We start from the raw sequence: 15,273 nt of genomic DNA on the forward strand, positions 1-15,273 counted from the left end.
AAATGTAACTAGGCATCCTGTGTTTTATTTGGCAAACCTACTAGGGATGAGAGCGGGGAGCCGTAGGAATTTGCCAGTGCCCACTCGGTTGTTTGCCATTTCTTCAGCACCAACAAACTGGTAGGACCAGAGGAAACCAAACAGTCCTTCCCCGGTAACTGGTGACTTAAAACAAAATTAGAGAGATATGGGCTTATGCTGTAGTCAGTTTCAAGTTCATGGCGGTCCCACAGCCATAGGCAGTTCCATTTCTGAAACCCATGTGAGGATGAGCCTCTTAAACAAATATGTTTGTCTTGGGTGTGACAGAGGGTGAATCTGGCCACCGCCCAGAAGGTGGGACCCAACATCTTCAACAATGAATGCCCTTACTAACATAACTAAGTCTCAGAGCTCCCTGTGGGACACGTATGGCCCCTCTGTAGGAAGCACGTTTCCAAAATGTGTGGTTTAAACAGACACGTGTGCCGTGTATTCTCAGGCCCCTGGCTGTCTTCCTCTCCACAGCCCCTCTCGAAGGGAGGGCCCCTAGCTGGAGGCACAGCAGTGACACTTTGGTGAGAGAGCCTGGCCCAGGGGCCCTGGCTTCCCTCTCCCCCACATCTCAGCGCTCACCACCTTGTGACACTAAGATGTTCTGCAGCCCTCCTTCCACCCTGTGACAAGTCCTCCCCACCCATCAAGCCCACATCGTGGACAGAGGCTTCTCTGATGACCCCAGCCAACACTGAGCTCCTCACATGTTGGCCTGGTATCACAGACACTCAGGGCCACACAAGTGAGCATGGAGCTTGGTCTCCATGTGAGTGCCTTTTAAAGGGGCTCGTGTCTGCTTCCTCTGTATCTGCCCTATGGCAGTATCAACTGGGGTTGTCAGAGGGGCCCATGAGTAAACCCTCAACAAATACCTGGAGAATGGCTCAATAGAGAAGGCTGTTGATGAGAGCCCACCAAAGCAAGCAGGATAAACCCACTGTCACTGATGTCTCCTTGTGTGGCTGGGTGGGCCTCTCACCCTACCCCCACAGAAGCACCCATGTGTCTTCCTCCAGGGAGACCCACTTCTGGGGATTGATTAAGTAAGAGCAGCGGGCCAGCACTGTGGCTCACTTGGCTAATCCTCCGCCTGCGGCACCGGCACACTGGGTTCTAGTTCCGGTTGGGGCGTCGGATTCTGTCCCGGTTGCTCCTCTTCCAGGCCAGCTCTCTGCTGTGGTCCGGGAGGGCAGTGGAGGATGGCCCAAGTGCTTGGGCCCTGCACCTGCATGGGAAACCAGGAGGAAACACCTGGCTCCTGGCTTCGGATAGGCACAGCGCGCCGGCCGTAGCAACCATTTGGGGGGTGAACCAACGGAAGGAAGACATCTCTCTCTCTCTCTCTCTCTCTCTATCTATCTATCTCACTGTCTAACTCTGCCTGTCAAAAAAAAAAAAAAAAAAAGTAAGAGCAGCATACATGTGGCACAGACCAGAAGCACCCAAGACAGTAGATGGAGAAGCCTCTCTGGGTTCTATTTGATTATCATCCCTCCCATCTTCTGATTCTCTCTCTCTCTCAGATTTTATTTATTGATTTGAGAGGTAGAGTTACAGACAGAGGGAGAAAGAGACAGAAAGGCCTTCCATCTGCTGGTTGACCCCCCCAAAATTGCTACAATAACCAGAGCTGGGCCAACCTGAAGCCAGGAACCAGGTCACCCACGTGGGTGCAGAGGCCCGAGGACTTGGACCATCTTCTACTGCTTTCCCGGGCCATAGCAGAGAGCTGGATCAGAAGAGGATCATCCAGGCTCAAACTGGTGCCCATATGGAATATTGGAACACAGCTAGAGGCTTAGCCTACAATGCCACAGCACCAGCCCCCGATTGTCTCTCTTAATAGGCATTGTCTAAGGTCAAGGCCATTGCAAGTGGGGAGCCTTACAGTTATATCCAACAATTCTAGATTGGCGACCTCTATTTCTCCCAATAACTCCTGACCTACTCCTTCAGGATACATCGAGGATTCTGTGCTGCTGCCGGACAGGCAACCTAATGGACCAAAGAACTTCAGACCACAAGATCTGTCAGGTGCACCCCCAAATTACCATCTCCCGCCTATCTTCCCTCCACTTTGGAGTCAACAAGAAAGATCTTTTGAACAAGGTACATGTTCATCTTATGGCAAGTTCTCAAATATTTGCATTTTGGAGGGAAGATTGACTTATCAATTTGAAAGGCAGAGTGACAGAGAGGTAGACAAGAGAGAGTTTTTCCATGCAACGATTCACTCCCCAAATAGCCGTAGCCAACACTGGGCCAGGCAGGAGCCAGGAGTCTTGAACAACACATGGATCTCTCATGTGAATGGCAGAAACCCAAACTCTTGGGCCATCAGCAGCAGCCTTCACAGGCAACTCAGCAGGAAGCTGGAGGGGAAGCAGACTCAAACCAACACTGCGCATACCAAGCAGTGGCTTAACCAGCTGTGGCACTGCACTTGCCCCAGTGTTTGAATTTTTTTTAAGATTTTATTTTATTTATTTGAAGGACAGAGTTACAGAGAGAGGTAGAGACAGAGAGAGAGGTTTTCCATCCGCTGGTTCACTCCCCAGATGGCCACAACAGCCAGAGCTGAGCAGACCCAAAGCCAGGAGCCAAGAGCTTCCTCCAGGTCCTCTGTGTGGGTACAGGGGCCCAAGCACCTGGGCCATCTTCCACTGCTTTCCCAGGGCATAGCAGAGAGCTGGATTGAAGTGGAGCAGCCGGGACTAGAACCGGCGCCCACATGGGATGCTGACACTTCAGGCCAGGGCTTTAACCTGCTGTGCCACAGCACCAGCCCCTGGTGTTTGGATTTTTAACATCTTAAAATGGAGTTTCCCAAAATAAGGTCTAGCAACTCTGGATTTCATTTTCCTCATCTTTAGGATGAGAGGTTGGTCAGTTTAACACTGCCCAATAGTACTTTCTGCTGGGATGGAATATTTTATATGTGCTGTCCAACGCAGTAGCAATTAGCTGCTCATGCCTTTTGAACACTGGAAATGTAGCTTGTGCAACTGAGAAACTGAGATTTTAGATTTTATTTAATCTTAATTAACTTCCACCCAAGTCACCACATGGGGCTAATGGCTACTCCAGAGGAGAGGCAGCTCTGATGTTAGGTGATTTCTTAGCTCTGTTCCTCTCTAGGATTTTCAATCCTGTGATTTTTGTGGCAATATTATGTGAAAAATTTTCTGGCTTTGGAGCCAGAAATCTGTATTGCAATGGCTGTTGCCTCACTTACTAAATGTAAGATCTTGAACACGCCGTTTAAGCGGCTTTGAGCTTCCATAATGGGAACATTGAGACCTACCTCGTTAGTGCATGGAGAAGTATTGTGAAGTGTCTGTCAGTTGGTGAATACCTTGGGGATTTGTGCCTGTTCATATCATTCTTGGGAACTTGCAGCATGAGAAAGCCAGAAGTGGCTTTGATAAGAGAGACTGGGGAAAAATGCCTGGGTAGCAGTACTGGGCAAAGCCTAGTGCATCAGCTGGTGGCCGAGTTCTAGAGAAAAGAACAAGAGCTCAATAAAGTACAGAGGCAATCTTCAGGAACTGACAAAGAATTTTTCAGAAGCTAGGATAGTGCCTGACCACGCCCAGTCCTTGGGGAAGGGCCTGGTCAGAATAAGTAGAGGCTCTGGTATACTGAAGGCATGGAGGAGGACATGCGGGGCCTCAGAGCCTGGAGCCAGCAAACGCTCCAGCCACACGCCCCTGTGGTCTTGACTGTGGCACTGGGGCCTTCTGGTCCTAACTTGACCCATGTGAAGTTTGTCTACGTGAAGGATGCTAGGCGGGCGGCTGTTCTCCTCTTTGTCCACTAACACCCCAGTCTACGCATCAGTCCTTATGCACTTTTCAGCAGCCCCTGAAGCCAGCTGATGCTGGGACCCAGAAGAGATCAAGCAACCTCACTGTGTTTTGCCCCCAAGCGGGAACCTGCTGCCCTTTCCCAGGTGGTACCCTATCTCCCCATTGCCTTATCCCCTCTCTCTTCCAACCTCTACTGTCTCCAGTTAATATCCTTAGAGTTTGATGCTTTAGGATCCCAAAGCACTACAATGGCTTGCACTGCTTGCGTTTCTGGGGATGGATGAACTCTGCCTGCCTAAGGGACCCAGTGGCCGTACACCAAGGTCCCCATCAGGCAGGAAACAGAGAGGCAGTATAGGGACGTGATGCAGCCTATGACCATCAGATTCTGAGTTATGTGACCTCTCTGGCTTCAGTTTCCTTGTCTACAAAAATGACCTGCGCCAGCATTGTGGTGTAGTGAGTTAAGCTGCCATCCGCAGTGCTGCTATCCCCTCTGGGTGCCGATTCGAGTCCCAGCTGCTCCACTTGTGACACAGCTCCCTGATAATGTGCCTGGGAAAGCAGCGTAGGATGGCCCAAGTCTTTGGGTCTCTGTACCCATGTAGGAGACCCAGAAGAAGCTCCTGGCTCCTGGCTTTGGATCAGCCCAATTCCGGCTGTTGTGGCTATTTGGGGAATGAACCAATGGATGGAAGCTCTCTTTGTGTGCTTCTCCTCTCTCTCTCTCTCATAACTCTGCCTTTCAAATAAATAAAAAGATAAATCTTTTTAAAAAAATAGAAGTGATTCTATACACCCTTACCTTAAGAAGGTATGTGGGAGTAAAATGGGATAATGTGCCATACCTGGCACACAGTAAGTGCTCAATAAATGTTAATTACAGCCCTCTTTAGCTTGTGGTTTACAAGCATAATTACTAATTAATTGCAATGCCCAATTGTCCATGATCACAGGGGCCAAAGAGATAAAGTTTTAAAGAAGTACAAGGAGCCGACCCAAGAGCCTGTAACTTGAACACCGTCTGGTTTGCATTGGTTTTAACTTTATAGCCCCTTGGTGTCCCTGTGCCAGACACTTTATCTGGAGAAGTAGCAAAGAGTCCCGGCTGCAAATCCCAGATGCCCCAGCAATGTGATATTGGCCAAGTCACTTCCGTTGCCCGCACCCTCGGTTTGCACACCTGTGAAATGTCAGTAACGGGATTGGCATTCCTTCCTCCCTGGGTTGTGTTGTGAAAAATCGCAGGAGGCGATGATGGTTTGAAAAAAACAAACTCTAAATTGCTACCCTGTACACATTATTTGGATGGTCTGATCCTTATTTGAGATATAAACAGACTACGTTTTATGGTTCTCTTCCCACAAACCTGTTTCTACTAAGAATGAACAAATGAGCCCAGTGATATTTATTGTGGGAAAAAAAAAAAAATCCTCATTCCCTTCACATAGATGGAGCAATGAGTCTCGCCTGGGATAGAGCCAAGGACAAGACTGCTTCTCTACACTGCACCCCCCCACCTCCACCCCCACCCCGCTTGTACCGCCCCCAGGAGGAGGAGGCCAGTGGCCATTTGGCTAGAGTTTCCCTTCTGCCAGTCTCAGAGATGCATTTGGCTCCGGGGGACTCTGACAAGGAAGGGTGGAGCTGGGGTCTGGTTTGACCTCAAGGGACCATTCTGTAATACCCCAAAAGGTCTTTTAGTGCGGCATGGGGTGTGGCATTGAGGCCCTCCTGAGGGCAGGCCCAGTGTAGCCCGGGGCCGACTCCGGTGAGGAACCAGGGGCCAGGAGGTGGAGGAGGAAGGGCTGGGGGGAGGTGGGAGCCCCACGGGTGAGCACTTGATGCCCAGGTGGGTAATGATCGAGAGAGCAAAGGGGGCAGAGAAGGCTGGCTGGGGGCGGGGTGGGAGGGGGTTGCTCCCGCAAGTCTGGGGCCCCCAAAGGCTTCCAGAGCCCGCAGCTGGGAGCTGCCTGCTGGGAGGGGGGGGTCCTGCGAGAGCTGGGGGCAGCTTCGCCAGACCGGTTCAGTCGCGAACGCACCCTGCGCCAATGATGAAAGGAGCTGCAGGACCCCTTAAACGGTCGCTGAAAGATTTGCTAACCACGCAGGAGTCCGCTGTTGGCTCTGAGCCTCCTCGAGGGCCGCAGGTTGAGGGGCTGAGCGCAGCAAGCAAGCAGCAGGGGCGGCCCAGGAACCCCCAGGGCCCGCTGCAGACGCACCCCTCCCAGTCGGCAAAGGGCTGTCACGGGCCTTACCTTGTGTGAGCTCTAGAAGACTCCACAAGGAAACAAGGGCCGCAAACCAGTATCCCTATTTTATCTCCCCCCCTCCCCGTGCAGCTGTGCGTGCACCCCGCTGGCTGCCCCCTCCGTGTGGGCGCTTCCAGCAACACAGGGGGAGCAAGGGCCCTCTGCTCAGAGACCCAAGAAGGGAGGTGGCTTGGGGACAGCGACAGCACCAGGCTGACCCAGCGTTCACCCTTGCAGGTCACCAGGGCCTGGCTGGAGGGCGCGCTGGGGCTGGGGGAGCCCCGGACCTGGACTCTGTCCCCGACAACCATTGTGGGCGGCAGCCGTGGCAGGAAGAGGAGACCCAGGCAGAGGTACCGCTCCCTCCCAACGGCTCCCTCGGCCGGCCATGTTGTTCTCCACTCCAGAGGGGATTCTCTCTCCTTGACCATTTCCTGGGGGGACTGCAGGGACGAGAAGTCACGTGATCCTGCTGCCCACTGCCTCCCACAGGGCCACCTGCCGGAACCATCACGTTGTCCTGGGCAAAAGGGATTTCCCAGCCAGAGACTGTTGGGAAAGGCTGCACTCAGCATTCTCCTTCCCAGAAGTCTCGGTGCTTGTTTGGGTGTGGAGTCCTTGGAAAGGCCTGGAACAGAGTCGGCAGCTTGACACTGTGTGGCTGGGGCTTTCCAGGCTGACTTAGCCCCACACGCTGCCCTGACCATCCCGTATGGGCCGCTCCAGGGAAAAAGAGCTCTCGCCTTAAGTCGGGGAAAGCGCGGTTTGAATCGTGTTTCTTCCTAGTTGTGGTGAGCCTGCCCAAGACACGGAACCGACTTCGAGCCTGAATTACCTTTTCTGTAAAAATTGAGCTGCTATCATAGACAAAGGGGCTTCAAAAGGCACATGGATTTCAAAGATAGCTTTGTCTTAGTGCCAAAAAAAAAAAAAATCCATGCGTACGCATATATCTCACAAGTTACTATGAAGACTAAATAAGTTAAAATGCAGAAATGCTTCTAAACTGTAAAGTGTGTTTGTTGTGTGCGTGTGAGTACACAATAAGTTGTTCGTGCAACAGACATCTAACCCCACTGTCAATGAACTCACTTGAGGGGGGGGGGGGGAGCCATGCAGTGGATGGGGAGGCAGGGAGCATTTTATGATGAATAACCACAGTGACACTAGCGCTTCATTTTGATTTAAAAAAATTTTTTTTGCAAGAAAGCACCCGGGTCAGGCATGATTAAATGCCATTCTTTCTTTCATGAACAGTGAAATGCTCCATTGTCATAAATGCCATTAGAGGTCTTGCCATGGCAAGCTTGTTTGTCGTCTTCCCGGCCTGGGAAAGCAGTCTGGTCCCTGGAACCACGGGGCTAGCCGAGGGGGCTGAGCGAGAGCCGAGGGGGCTGAGCGAGACGGCAACCTGCGCGCTCCCTTGCTGACGCCCTGTTTACGGCGCTGTGTATCTGTTTCCAGGACACATCGGGAGCGTTCAAGGAAAACCACAGTAAAACAGCGCAGCAGAGCTGCAAGGGGGTCTCCAGCCAGGCCCACACCCATCACTTCCGGCTCCTGAGCCACGCAGCCCCCGTTACGTACTACGGAGGAGCCTTCCCCAGGGGGAAGGCCCTGCTCAGCGGTAAGGAGCCCGGCACCTCACTCTGCTCTGGAGACCCCCACATATGCAGAGTTCATCTGTGAAACCCTGGGGCGTGCTGAACGTCCCTTCCTGGGCTGCTCACCTAAGTAACAGAGTCCCAGTGAACTTGGCAATGGCCCTGCTCCGTGCACTTTCTTCACCCCGACTACCTGGGTTCAAATTATCCCCTACTTTCCAGCAGTGAGCTTGAGCAAACTCTCTGATTTTGTTGAAGTTCAATTCCCCCCTCTGTGGAATGGGGTTAATAATAATAATAATACCCCTATAAAGCTGCCGTGGGGATTGGTCCAAGTTAATGCCTATAAAAATACTTTGTGTGATTCCCCGTAGATATCACTTAGTATATTAATTATGATTATCATTCTCCCCATCATCTGATTCAGCCAGCAAGAACCCAACCCAGATAATGAGACTGGGGCTCCCTGTGAACCTGCCGCGGCCACAGCTATGTCAGTGCCCCGGAGCGCTCCTTGCCTTTCTTCCCATCAACCAAAAAGTGATCAAAGTTGAATGTCCACCGTGTAACCCCATACCTGCAACTAAGACATTCTCATTCCCACCCTGTTTCTGCAGACAAACAAGGGCATGTGCAACTCCGCCAAGCCAGAAGCGGCCCCCTGTTCCAGGAGCCCCCCGCGGAAAAATGCCTTCTCCCTCCCATAGCATCTGCCGCTGGCTCAGAAAAGCACACCCCCGGGGAAGTGAAAAAGAAAAAGGTTGTGATGAGTGTGCGAGTGTGTGTGATTTATCCCACTCCAGAAACAGGATGACTCAATGAGATGTCTCAACGGAGAACTGGCCTCTCTGGCTTCTGAGCTGTGCAGGCACGGCTGGGATAGAGCTGCAGTCAATTGCTAAATGTTGCAAATGGCAAAGAACTAGGGCTCCGGGCTGCCCCAAATTCCACCTTGAAGCCTACGTCATTATCACACTCTCTTGTGGCAACAGAATCCTTGTTCTGTTAAGGGCTAGGGTGGTCTGTAAGCATGAAAGGTACAGGGGCCCAAGGACTCGAGCCATCTTCTACTGCCTTCCCAGGCCGTAGCACAGAGCTGGATCGGAAGAGGAGTAGCCAGAACTCAAACTGGCACCATATGGGATGCCGGCACTGCAGACGGCAGCTTACCCGCTATGCCACAGTGCTAGCCCCCTCCCTTTCAACTCTGCGTGGGTCTCTAGTAGCTTGGAGACTTCAGTGATGAATGGAAACAGCAGCAGTTCTAGAATGTTCTGCCTCATAGCAGCAGTGGAAACACAAGCAGGTCTCTGGCACCCCTGAGCCATGGTGTCCTTGTCCGTGTGTTCCAGCCGTCATACCAACCTCCTGGGCCTGCTGGGAAGCTGAGACGACAGGATGCATGTTTAGGAAAGCATCTGTGTCTGATTGGGAGCTACAGCAGTGGCAATGGGTTATGAGAAACCTTGTCATCCCAAGTGTCTCTGAAGGAGCCCCAGGCACTCCAGGAGGCCCCGGGCACCATTGCAAGAGGTTGCTTTCAGTGTGTTCAGCATTTTCCCAGATTTCTTGTATCTGCGCTGGTCTAAGCCTTCTCACCCACACCAGGAAGGCCTGTGTCTCCCCGGTTCCTTTGGACCAGAAGTAAACAGCAGGCTCCACCTGCCAGAACCATTGTGAGCCAAAGGCAAGGCCTCATGCTCACACCTGGGTCAGCCCAGAACTGAGCCAGGCTCGCAGGAAAGGGGCCCCTCCCCTCCACCCATGGATGCTATACCTAGGAAAGCAATTAAAACTCCATGTCAATTTCGAATTAGAATCTAGAAGTGAAATCCTGGCTTGTCAGCCATCCCTCACACAGATCATTTGAGCTTCTCAAAGACTTCTGAAAGCGAACCTTGTCAGAGAAAACGCACAGGGTCTGCATTCAAAAAAGGTCAGCTACTGGGCAGCTGGGACCCTGGCAGGGAAGCTCTCCAGGAACATAAAGATCCCATGTGCGTGCATTTGCTTCGTCATTTTCTTAATGTCTCAAAATTCCAAATATGACCCTGCAAGTATTTGGCTGAATTTCCTTCCTTCAACTCTAAGCACAGAGGATGCTTGCGTGAGTTTCTGATCCCTTTTTTTGTTTTTGAGCACTGGAAAAGTGGGAAAGCTTTTCATTTTTCCTCCGGTGAAACTGAGCTCTCTGAAACCCAGCACGCATGCGCAGAGTCCTGTTCAGCTGTTAAAAGTTGCAAACTAAAGAGAGAAATCTCAGCAACTTCTAAATGATTAGTAACAGAAAGTATTACTATCCCTAATGTCTGCCTGCCTGCCTGCCTGCCTGCCTGTCTGTCTGTTTCTCTCTGTCTCTCTTTTTTTTTTTTTTTTTTTTTTTTTTGTGGGGACAGAAAAAATCTTGGCCAAACCAGTTGCTGATTCTGACGGGCAGTGCTCCGTTTCAGCTGTGTTCATGTAGCAGGTGTGGAGAAGCTTCGCTTTTCTGGTAGTGGCTAGATTGGCTATTAACCCAACAAGAGTCTACTCTCAAAGAAGTATCACAGAAATAATCCAAGTTCCAAACATGATTGTGTTTACATATACGAATTCACTGACTCCTCTCGACAGCCTTAGGAGGCAGGCTTCTCACTCACTCCTGTTTCCCAGAGGACGGGATCGAGGCTTAGAGAGCCCTCGTAAGGGGAGCAAACACAAATCTGTCCGCCTGTTGCCTGCCCCGTCTTACCTGAACAGGTGCACGGTCAAACAATGTTCTGCACTTGGCTCGTTGTCCCTTGACAGCAGAGGCTGCGATTTCTCCCTTTCAGGACACAGACATCCCAGCTGTGTCATTTCCCTGTGTCTCGGCTTCCCCGGTTGCAAGAGAAAGTCCCCCCACCCTCTCAGAGGCTCGAAGCTCCATCACGTTTGTAATGCTCAGAGGTGTCGCAGGCTCGAGTCCTGGAGGGCCGTGTGCCAGGCTCCCAGGAGACCAAGCAGCACCACCAAATATACAGGCTCCCAATTTGCTAAGCTTTACTTCTCCCAGCAGCTCCTGGCTCTAGGGATACAATGAGACTCAGTGCCATTTACTGCTCACAGGCAGCAGGCTTTGGGATACTTGCCATGTTGGTTTTGTGTTGAAATTCTCTCCAGGTGTCAAGAGTTTTGAGATTACCTCCTATCTCAGAAGACCCACCCAGAGTCCTGGCCCCCCTGAGGAGCCAGTGTAAAGTCCATGAGCCTCCGATAGAACTCTTAGTCTTCCCAATGGAGATTCACGTCCACACTCAACACCACCCGAAAGACAAAGCCGGAAGAAGAGGTAGGTCCCCCCTGCCCCGCGCCGTGGGTGTGTGCTCCTGGGGGAACTTAGGCAGGCCAGGAAGTACTGAGGTTTGGGATCCTGCCAATCCAAACCACTCCTGCGTCGTGGCTCTGACTTTCCCTAGGGTCCTTCCCTTGAGATAATTTTCCTAAAAGAAAGAAAATGGGTGGAATCTAGAAGTAGGTCTCTTTGGGTCATACCCACTTCCATTTTTTCAAATAGTGTTTGAACCTTTCGTTAAGCAGCACAATTTGCTAAACTGCGAAAGAGAAAGGAAGACAGGCATAGATGAATCCCGTGCACCACAGGTGCCAAAAAGGTGCAAGAATGCTCAGGTCGTCATGAACCAGCTTCCTACCAAAAACAAATAAATTCATTCATTCATTAAATACAACATAAAATGAGGCAACTAAAATTAAAATGAGAAAATAAAAAGTGGTTAAAAGAAGCAGAGGGGGGCCAGCGCTGTGGCGCAGCAGGTTAATGCCCTGGCCTGAAGCGCCAGCATCCCATGTGGGTGCCTGTTCGAGACCCAGCTGCTCCACTTCCAGTCTAGCTCTCTGCTGTGGCCTGAGAAAGTAGTGGAAGATGGCCCAAGTCCTTGGTCCCCTGCTGCATGGGAGACCTGGAAGAAACTCCTGGCTTCAGATCGGCACAGCTCCGGCCATTGCGGCCAATTAGGGAGTGAACCATTGAATGGAGGACCTCCCCCTCCCCCTCCCCCTCCCCCTCCCCCTCCCTGTAACTCTGACTTTCAAATAAATAAATAAATCTTAAAAATAAGAAGCAGCAGCTGAGGAAAAATGTTGGCCGACATCTGGGATGATTTCATTGCTTTAGGTAAGCAATGGATTTAGCTGAGTTTCCTGACAGCCAAGGTAAAAAGGATACTTGAATCTTTGAATCTTCACTTTTATATTTTAATATTTACTTATTTATTTGAAAGTCTGAGTTACAGAGAGGGAGGGAGAAATGCAGAAAGAGATCTTCCATCTACTGGTTCACTCCCTAGGAGCTTCATCTGGGTCTCCCACGTGGGTGGCGGAGACCCAAACACTTGGACCATCCTCTGCTGCTTTTTCCTGAGCCATTAGCAAGGAGCTGGATTGGAAGTGGAGCAGCCAGGACTCCAACCAGCACCTGTATGGGATGCCAGTATCACAAGAGGCAGCTTTACCTGCTACGCCACAACACCAATCCCTGGATCTTCATTTTATAAAAGAAAGATAAATGTTCATCCAAAGCATCACGGTCCTGCTCTGTCAGAGGTGATCACTACAGTCCTTACGGAGCAGAGAGCTGTTGAGCACGGTTCTAAGGGATTGGAGGCAAGGGAGGGGTCAGTTCCAAGTGGGAACCTGGGAAAGCCTTTTGACGAGGCCTCTGAGTAACCCCTCACCTGTGTCCCAGGAGAAGGTGCTTCTGGCCTTCCTGAGCCGCATCCTTGACCCTTGCATTCTCTGGGAAGTCTAAGGTGAAACGTGGCTTCCTTCCATTGCCAGGGGGTCCTACTAGAGCTTTCTAGAAGTATCAACAAAAACTCACTGAGAAGCCAGTGCTGTGGCTTAGCAGGTAAAGCCGCAGGTAAAGCAGCGTTGGTATCCCAAATGAACACTGGTTCAAGTCCCAGCTGCCCCACTTCTGATCCAGCTCCCTGCTAAGGTGCCTGGGAAAGCATCAGAGGAATGGCCCAAGTGCTTGGGCCCTGCACCCACATGGGAGACCGGAAGAAGCTCCTGGCTTCAGATTGGCTCAGCTCTGGTCTTTGTGGCCATTTGGGGAGTAAACCAGTGAAAAGATCTTTCTCCCTGTCTCTCCCTCTCTCTCTCTCTAACTCTGCCTTTCAAATAATAAATAAATAAATCTTAAAAAAAAAAAAACTGTCACTGAAATAGAGTTTTAACTCCTAAGAATCACACAAGCAGCCATTTCATCCTGTGGCTACTTAGAATTCTCTCTGTGAAGCAATGTGCCTAACTGTGGAGTTCCAAAGACCAGTCCATGGAAGGGGCTGTAAGAGGAGAAACAGCTCTAAGTCTTAGTTGTTGTACACGTTTATACATAGGTAAAAACTCATTGAATTGGATTCTTCAGATCTGTGCAATTAACTGTATGTGGAGTTTATCTTCAAAAAAAAATTGCTCGGATCCTTTTAAAAAGAAACTACCGTGTTTTTAAAATGTAGGTCTTATTATTATTCTTGTGTGGGGAAGGCAGCAGGTCAGGAGATAGCTGCCACTGAAAAGGTGATTTGTTTTGCCAGTTCCCAGGGGTCGGGGGCATGCAAATCCAGGCAGGGCCGCACCGGGCAGCATCAGGTCCTGTTAGGGAGCAGAAGGGAGGGAGAACCTGGGCAAGAGCCTTTATGATGGTTTTTGCAGAAGGAACAGGGGAGGAGGAAGTTTAGGATTGGCTCTGGGATGCAGAGGGTGGCTGGTTCCCTGGCTCTGGCCCTGGGATGGTTGGCACACAGGGGTGTTGGCCCAGGAGTGTACCCACTGGATAAAGGAGGTAGCTGATGGTCAGGGACTCTGGATTAGCTGGTTTGCACTTACAAGTGTGCTCACACACGAGTCGTCTACTATCTCTGGGAACTGGCTAGTCAGGGGGCAGGGGAGGAAGGGTCACCTCAGGGTCAGTAAGGTTCCAGATGTGAAAACATCAGAATAAAAATGTAGACTTCGTACAGAGATAAGATTCACAAGGTCGGGTTAAACCTGATTATTTTGAGACTAGCATTTTGGCGCAGTGAGTTAAGCCTCCACCTGTAATGCCAGCATCCAAATGTATACCAATTCAACTCCTGGCTGCTCCACTTCTGACCCAGCTCCATGCTGATGTGCCTGGGAGGGCAGCAGAGGATGACCCTGGTGCTTGGGCCTCTGCCACCCATGTGGGAGATCCAGGTGGAGTTCCTGGCTCCTGGCCAGTGGATGGAGGATCTTTCTTCTTCTCTCCCTCTCTCTCCATCTCTCTCTCTCTCTCTTTCTCTCTCTCTCTCTTCATCTCTCTCTCTCTCTTTCTGTAACTCTGCCTTCTAAATTAAAAAAGAAAACTAATCTAGGGCCAGCATTGTAGCATGGTGGATAAAACCATAGCCTGCAACACCAGCATCCTGTATGGGCACCGGTTTGTATCCTGGCTGCTCCACTTCTGGTCCAGCTCCCTGCTAATGGCTTGGGAAAAGCAGCAGAAGATGGTCCAAGTGCTTGGGCCCCTGTATCCATGTGGGAGAGCTGGGCTCCTGGCCCAGCAGTGGCCATTGCTGCAATCTAGGGAGTGAACCAGCAAATGGAAGATTCTCCTTCTTTCTCTCTCTCTCTCTCCCCTCCCCCCTCTTTCTCTGTAACTCTAGATTTCAGATAAACAAATAAATCTTTTTTAAACAAATCTAATTATTTTCCATGATGACTTTGGTATGAATGTCACAGGTCATCATGAACCAGGTTCTTCTTTCTTTATTTTTTTAGATTTTATTTATTAATTTGAAAGCAGAGTTACAGAGAGAATCTTCCATTCACTGGTTCACTCCTCAAATGGTCACAACAACCGGGACTGGACCAAGAAAAAGCCAGGAGCCAGGAGCTTCTTCTGGGTCTCCCACAGTGCAGGGTGAAGGAGCCCAGGCACTTGGACCATCTTACGCTGCTGTCCCAGGCACATTAGCAGGGAGCCGCACATAAGTGGAGCACCTGGGACTTGGACCCTTATTGTAGACCATGGCTTAACCCACTGCACCACAGTGCTGGCCCCATGAACCAGATTCTTAAAACTGGTAACTACATTCATCTTGCCAACACATCGCCAAAGAAAAAATCAGAATAAAGTACAAAGAAATTGAGGCTGGAGAGTTCTTCCTCCCCTTCCGTGTCAGGCAGGAAGCTTTCCTATTCAAGCCTCAGAAGCTCCATTCAAACTGTGGGAAGCAAAAAACATCAGCTGACTCTAGGACCTGCGGGATCAGAGACAATCATCTGGGCAGTGCTTGATGAAGTCTCTCTGTTCTGTTAGCTTTCTCTCTCAAGCTGACTCTCACCATGTCATTACCAAGATGTCTTCCATGATCCCATGCTGACCTCCTGCCCGTCCAGTAGAAAAGCAACGCCTCTTGGCTGGCTCTGTGGCTCACTAGGCTAATCCTCTGCCTGTGGCGCCAGCACACCAGGTTCTAGTCCCTGTTGGGGCGCCGGATTCTGTCCCAGTTGCCCCTCTTCCAGGCCAGCTCTCTGCTGTGGCCCGGGAGTGCAGTGGAGGATGGC

The 15,273-nt window shown here is 50.8% G+C and overlaps 1 protein-coding gene across 1 annotated transcript in view; it reads left to right on the plus strand.

Moving 5' to 3' along the window:
* KIAA2012 (KIAA2012 ortholog) overlaps positions 1-15,273 on the plus strand; it is a 125,962-nt gene that overhangs the window by 23,606 nt on the left and 87,083 nt on the right. The window contains exons 4-8 of the mRNA XM_062196846.1: positions 1,993-2,145; positions 6,335-6,450; positions 7,562-7,724; positions 8,319-8,461; positions 10,843-11,011. Coding sequence (XP_062052830.1) covers positions 1,993-2,145; positions 6,335-6,450; positions 7,562-7,724; positions 8,319-8,461; positions 10,843-11,011 — 744 coding nt within the window. The remainder of the gene's footprint in view (positions 1-1,992; positions 2,146-6,334; positions 6,451-7,561; positions 7,725-8,318; positions 8,462-10,842; positions 11,012-15,273) is intronic.

This window comes from Lepus europaeus, chromosome 1, assembly GCF_033115175.1.
Source record: "Lepus europaeus isolate LE1 chromosome 1, mLepTim1.pri, whole genome shotgun sequence".
In the NCBI taxonomy this organism is placed as follows: Eukaryota; Metazoa; Chordata; class Mammalia; order Lagomorpha; family Leporidae; genus Lepus; species Lepus europaeus.